General features: G+C 41.0%; 1 protein-coding gene across 1 annotated transcript; it reads right to left on the bottom strand.

Annotated features, from left to right (window-relative positions):
• Positions 1–353: 353 nt before the first annotated feature.
• Positions 354–4,598, bottom strand: LOC134082300 (N-acetyllactosaminide beta-1,3-N-acetylglucosaminyltransferase 4-like). Its single transcript, XM_062537948.1, has 2 exons — positions 3,549–4,598; positions 354–359 (listed from the first exon to the last, which is right to left on the bottom strand). The coding sequence occupies exons 1-2, from the start codon at positions 4,596–4,598 to the stop codon at positions 354–356; spliced, it is 1,056 nt and encodes a 351-aa protein (XP_062393932.1).
• Positions 4,599–7,064: the final 2,466 nt, after the last annotated feature.

The following is a 7,064-nucleotide window of genomic DNA, read 5'->3' as shown; positions in this document are numbered from 1 at the left end:
CGTCCAGCAGTTGGCGCTGGTTTTCCAGGCTAATAGTTCTCAGTACTTACGTTTATTATTATAAACTGTATATTGAACTAAAAGTCTGCTAGAAGTACAGTATAACTAGCATCTTAAATAGTTTACTCAGTTCTCAGTACTTACGTTTATTATTATAAACTGAAAGTGGACCAATTTAGTCCGAAGAAGTATTTAAAAAGTATGTTTACAAGTATACCACAAGCACATTTATAATAAACTCACCACATGAAGTAAACTTGGGAATTATACTTCAACTGCACTTAAGATTGAACTGTATATGAGTGTATATGTGTGTGTGGCAGTGGCATTGATGAATGTTTGTTTGAGTTGTATCAATGCTGCAAATATTGGAAAGAATTTTAGGAAAATGTTTCATAATTCCTATACTGGGGGGGTAATAAATTTGGACAACAGTATAGCAGTATTTTGGAAATGTATGGATAAATCCTATATTTTTGCTTCTTTAAAGCAACACCCAAGCACTTTTCCTCTGTCGCACGCACACTATTTGTTTATCCAGCACCGGCTTTGCAATTAACAATGTCCACAGACAAGGAGTACAGTATGTTGCATGATTTTATGAAAGTATGATGTACTGCCACATTGAAGTCAAATTTGTAGTTTCTTGTCTCATTCCATTGAACTACAGATCCGCTACCCGATCTGGTAAACTTACATAGTGCGGTTATAGCCGATAGAGGGTCACGAAGCAAATGCAGAAGTGTCGTTCACCCCAGTTGATGAACCACTGAAATTATTTTATTATTATTTTAAGGTACAAAAAACTCTTTAGTGTTGCTTTACTGTCCATAATCATTTTGGGCACACACACACACTCACAATGAGTTTGAACTTGTTATTTTTATGTTAAAAGAACAACATTGGGCTGTTTTGAAGTTATTTAACCCTTTCATGCACGCATTATGAAAAAAAGTGTCTAGATTTTTTTAGTATTGATTTTATTACTCTATATGAGCCCAATATTGAAAATCAGTTGGAATTTTTTAAAAATATGCTTTTATATAGAAGTTATGTTATTGTCCACGTATGTGGACAGTGCGCAACAAAGGGGTAAAAAAGAATAAAATGTAATGACAGAAAATGTGGAAACTATGGCCCCCTACTTCCTCCATACTACCCACCCAGCCCTCTACTACCCCCATACTACTCACCCACCTCTCTACTACCTCCATACTACCCGCCCAACCCCTCTACTACCCCCATTATTGCTCACCAACCCTCACCCACCCCTCTACTACCCCCGTATTACCCACCTCTACTACCACCACTACCCAACCACCCCTCTACTACATCCCTACTACCCACCCCTCTACTACTAATCCACCCACCCCTCTGGTACTCTCATACCCACCCCTCTACTACTCACCCACCCCTCTACTACCCCCATATTACCATACCACCTTGGCATTACCACATGTAATTAGGTCATTATTTATAAATATGTTTACCAAATGTTTGTTTCTTAGTAATTTAAAGCAATTAAAATCATATTTGAAAAAAAAAGAACAAAAAAGTCCTAGTTACAAAATCTAATTTTTGGCCATTTAACTCCTCTGTTGCGCAACGTCCACATACGTGGACAGTTGCTTTTTAGGGTCTACAAACTCCATTTTACATCCGATTTTTACGTGATTTTGCCTTCTTGAGTACTAGATTTTTACAGATATGCCTGGAGCATTCAGCATATGGCCATTACTGTCACTCATGTTGAATTGATGATGTCATCAAGCAGTCAATATGGCTATGGCTATGGCTATGGCTATGGCTATGGCTATGGCTATGGCTATGGTTATTTAGCAGACGCCTTTGTCCAAAGCGACATACAAATAAATAACAATACAAATTAAATTAACAGTGAACAATTACAAACTAGGGAGAATAGTAATATTATCAGTAAAACAATAATTTTAAGCACTAACCTAATGAGAAATAAAACAGTGAAATGAGAATAACAATCAAATAAGTCACTCAGTTAATTATATATAATAATAATAATAACTAAAGCATGGTATGGCTAAATTTAAGGACAATAGCAAAATAAATTTCAAATTCTATCAATAGACAAATTATAACAAAACAATACTATTATACAAACCATAACACATCACAAACTCAAAGGACTAAGTGCATATTAAATAAATATGCCTTAAGACCCCTCTTAAAAGATCCAAAGCTGTTGCTGGAACGGAGAGCACTGGGCAACTCATTCCACCAACACGGAACCACTGAAGAATAGGATCTACAATTTGACCTAGCATGTATGGTTGGTCGACATAACAGACGCTCCTCAGAAGATCGCAATGGGCGGTTGGGAATGTACATCGTGATTAAAGAACTGAAGTAGCTGGGAGCAGATCCAGTCAGTGTCCTATAGGCCAGAGTGAGAGATTTAAATTTAATTCTGGCTACTATAGGGAGCCAGTGGAGAGTAACTAGGAGAGGGGTTACATGTGTCCTCTTTGGCTGATTGAAGACCAGTCGTGCTGCAGCATTCTGAATCAACTGTAGTGGTCTTAAAACACAAGCAGGTAGGCCAGCTAACAGAGAATTACAGTAGTCCAGCTTGGAGATAACCATTGCCTGTACAAGAAGCTGAGTGGAATCTTGTGTCAGATAAGGTCTGATCTTCCTAATGTTGTACAGGGTATACCGACATGACTTTGCAATTGAGGCAACATGCTCAGAGAAAGTAAGTTGGTCATCAATTATGACACCCAAGTTACGTGCCGATCTGGTTGGAGTCAGTGAGGATGAATCAAGCTGGATATTGATCTGTTGGGGAATAGCTGTTTTTGCTGGAAACACCAAGAGCTCAGTTTTGGAAAGATTAAGCTGAAGGTGCTGATCCTTCATCCAGATTGAAATGTCCTTCAGGCATGCAGAGATCCGATGGGAAACACTAGAGTCCTCAGGTGGGAAGGATAGGAAAAGTTGAGTGTCGTCCGCATAGCAATGATATTCAAATCCATGAGAGCGAATAATCCCACCTAAAGAAGTGGTGTAAATAGAGAAAAGGAGGGGCCCTAATACTGATCCTTGGGGGACTCCTGTAGTGAGGTCATGAGACTTTGATATCTGTCCCTGCCAAGACACGCTAAAAGAACGCCCTTTAAGGTAAGACTTGAACCAGTCAAGAGCTTTCCCAGAAATTCCCAGTTCATATAGTGTAGAAAGGAGAATGTCATGGTTAACCGTATCAAAGGCTGCAGATAAATCTAACAGAATTAACACTGATGACTGAGCAGAGGACTTAGCTACTCTCAATGCTTCAGTCACAGATAGAAGAGCAGTTTCAGTAGAATGACCACTCTTGAAACCAGACTGCATAGGCAAAATATTCCAAATATAAGATGATACATATTGTATATATTGCCAAGGACCTACTAAAACTGCCCTGAAGTGGATTGGTGTATATCAACATGATACATAAGTAGAAAACAGAGTTAAAGTTACTGTCCACGCATGTGGACGTTGCGCATGAAAGGGTTAACTGTCACAGGGCAGACCGAGGTCTTTATCTTTGGCCACATGGTCCTCAGGTATTGTGAGCTCATCCGGTGCAGCACCATGATGTCACGATAAGCACAGGGGTTATAGTAATTTTGGCCGTGGCTGAATCCGAATGTGAGAAAGCCATCGTGGTGTGTGGGGGTAAAGCCCATTTTATGCAGACAAAAGGCCACAAAGACATCATCTAGGGGATAGAGCGTAATCTGCTGAGCCGTGACGTGCAGATCCAACACGGTCTGCCGCGACATCAGATATCCACCACCACTCGCAAAGGGTGGATAGGTCTCAATTGGATATATATCTACTGGGATGAAGTACTTTGAGTTGGGGTCTCGGATGGGATGCCCGTTCATGAAGATGAATCCAGTAAACAGATGATTCCCGGGTTCGTGACCTTTCAGGAATTTTACCAGATTCTCTGTGTTCACGAACATGTCGTCATCACCCTTGAAGGCGAACTGCGCACTTCTGCATTCACGCGAGAACCAACTGAGGAATCCTATCTCCTTCCGGGTCAGATTGAAGAAGACATCCATGAAATCCCACTGCAAGATGTCGCCATAGCGACGGTTCTCCCTCTCCAACTGCGTCTGGATGTTGTGGCCGTGAACCTGGTCATCCGAACGGGCCAACAGGAAGACCAGCTTAACCCGGCGACCCTGGATTCGACCTGCTTGACCCCAGGTATCCCGCAAAGCACTACGTCGCTCTACCTGTGCAGCTATGGACTTGACGGCCAATAGCAGATAGAGGTCATTCTCGCAAGGCGAAGGGCTCAGCACGGTTGGGAATGCCCGGCAATGACTGTAGCGTAGGAATTCTTGGAATTGCTGAGAAAGGTGTGAAGGAACGCTGTCATCAGCAGAGCATGTGAAGGTCTCCTCCTGAATAGGGTCTCCGGGGGGGCTGGTGAATGGGATAGGGGGGTGTAGTGCAGCTCTTGTCCACAGGGAGACCTGGTCAGAAGCCCTCTCCACCACCATGAACATCACCCAGCAGAGGACGCCCACTAAGGCCCAAAGCAGGCGATAGCGAACTCTTGGCATTCTCATCTTCATTCTGGGAGGCGAAGAAGATGGGCAAGTCAGTCAATGGAACATTGTTAAAAAAAATCAGCTCACCAATTACATCACAGTGGCTATCGTTGAAATCAATAATAATAGACTGTGCATTAAATACTGTAAAAGGTCCGATACAGTTTTTGCGTATAGGCAATACACTGCAATACAATGCACGCATGTGAGACTGACAGGGAGGCAACATCAACCACCTTCCTCTATGATCAGTGCAACTGGCTACATCAGATGTGATAGCAACGTGTACGTGTGAAAACAAAATAGACCAGTATTCTAAACTATTTTAGCGAACGGAGCGCCTAAATAACGCGCTCGGTTTAGCCTGCCTGTGAAACACATGATTGTTTGAAGTGCGTGTGCTTCTTTGAGAGGGGATCTCGATGTAAGTTGTAAACTACGTGATACGTTTACGTCTACGTTTAAAAGGCATGTATAATTGTGTGTAGTCCTATTATCCAAAAATATCCAGCTCCAAATCCTTGCTAATCGAGGGCCAAAACCGAAAATAGCCTATTCTGACCGAGAAGAGGTGCATTCATATCAGGCAAGCAGAGGTTTGTAGTAATCGCCCTGTTGCTTTGCATTTTCATTTCAGTTTAAAACGAACAACATAGAATCCACACAACACCTTTCAACTTTAAAACTTCAAAGAAAAAGTCCACCGGGACCGTTCGCTTCTACTGTATGTGTATGGAACGGTGTAGGCTAGTGACGCATTTCATATGGATGCACTTTTTGTCATGACAGTTAGCCTACTCGTTTGCATCACTTGCTAGATGTAAAACTGCATTTCGTTACTGGTATTTCACTCGTGCAATGACAGTAAAGTTGAATATACTCGAATCTAAAAACTCAGAAATATGAAAAAAAAAAAAAAAGAATCCATGGCATGATCTCTTCCTGACTGACCAGTGACCCTCATTGAAAAGTCAAACTGTATGGAACTGACAGTGGTGTTTTGTTTTTACAAAACATAACAATAATAAAAAAGAACATGTCATGCTGATACCTTTTGCTCTTCTCGATTTTAGAAGTTTTACCGATGCTAAAGATTTTGTGGCTGGTGCAAATCTTAGAAGTTAGGCTACATCTGGCCCTTTGAGGGCAACCATTGGGCTGATGTGGCCCTCAGTGAAAATGAGTTTGACACCCCTGAGCTAGGCTATCGGCTATGACAGAAATTATCATATGTTGGAATTATCTAACGAACATACTTTACATCCAAGCCTGTCAGTCAACTACACAACATTACAATTAAAGTAAGAGGCCAAAAATACAGGAAAACAATTTAGTTATTTAACTGGAGATTCAATGAGATATGTCTGGGTATGACACTGGCCACTGCTACTGCTAGCAGGCTACTCGGGAGACCGAAGGGACATGTTTTTACTTTGATTCAATTAAACTTTTGAATGTATTTTTCACGGTCAACGACCGGCAAAGTGGTAATATATTGAGTGGTCCTATTGATTCGCTGTGTTTTCTGTTATCATTTACCCCTACGATTTCGGTACGAATTAAGTTTATTGACCCTAATTTGCATTGGAGTTAATGAGAGACGTTGTTAGTGTTCCCCCAAAAAGGGGCTGGAACGTTTCTCGCGAGTCAAGTTCCCGGATGTGCCGGTCTAACGTATTGAGAGATATGTTTTGTATAGATTAACCACTAGGTGCCACTAAAATCACTGAATCACTGAAATTGCAGGGGTGGAGAAAAAACATATTGATCTCAATGGTGCATTTTGTCCATGTTTAGGGTGGACAATGAAAAAGAAAGATTCACATAAGACAAGTCAAATTGGTGATTTTAAAAGAGGAGGTAATGCAGATTATAGAAAAAAATATTTAAAAAATCTTCAGATATTCCCACAAGGTGTTAGGGTGCTCTGAATATGAGATCCAAAATTATTTTTCAAACTTGTGAGGTCTGCTGTTCAGTCCCTGATGTTTTTTCTTTTCTCTTCATTGCTTTTTCGGAGAGTGTTTCTACTGATCTCAATAAGGGGGGAAAAATCAAGAGCCTATGTTGAGTAAAAATATGTCTTCTGTAAGCCTAAACAGAGCCAAGCCAAGAAGTCCAAGGATCATCCAGACCATTCGTGGTGATTTTACTGCATACTATTCTTATTTATGCACCAGCCAAAATTTGAGCCGCCTACATATTTTATTTTTTGAGCTATGGGCTTGTGAACTTTGACAAAAAAAAGAGGCAGCACAAAATTGACTCCCCCCTTAGCACAAAAACATTTTTCAGAGTGTCTCCTGGGTAACATACTGTAGGTAGCCTACACATGATATTTTTTTTTCCAGATTTTTTCGAGACGCAGATGTGTGTGCTCTGGTTGAACTGACGTGGAATGACCCACAGGCAAACTTGCTCATCACTGAAATACCGTAAAACGGTATGGAGTAGTTGGTGCAGATTCCTTTCTCTGAT

Source organism: Sardina pilchardus, chromosome 6 (assembly GCF_963854185.1).
Source record: "Sardina pilchardus chromosome 6, fSarPil1.1, whole genome shotgun sequence".
NCBI lineage: Eukaryota > Metazoa > Chordata > Actinopteri > Clupeiformes > Clupeidae > Sardina > Sardina pilchardus.
Note: the sequence above shows the minus strand (reverse complement) of the source record. Positions and strands in the feature narration are given on the sequence as shown.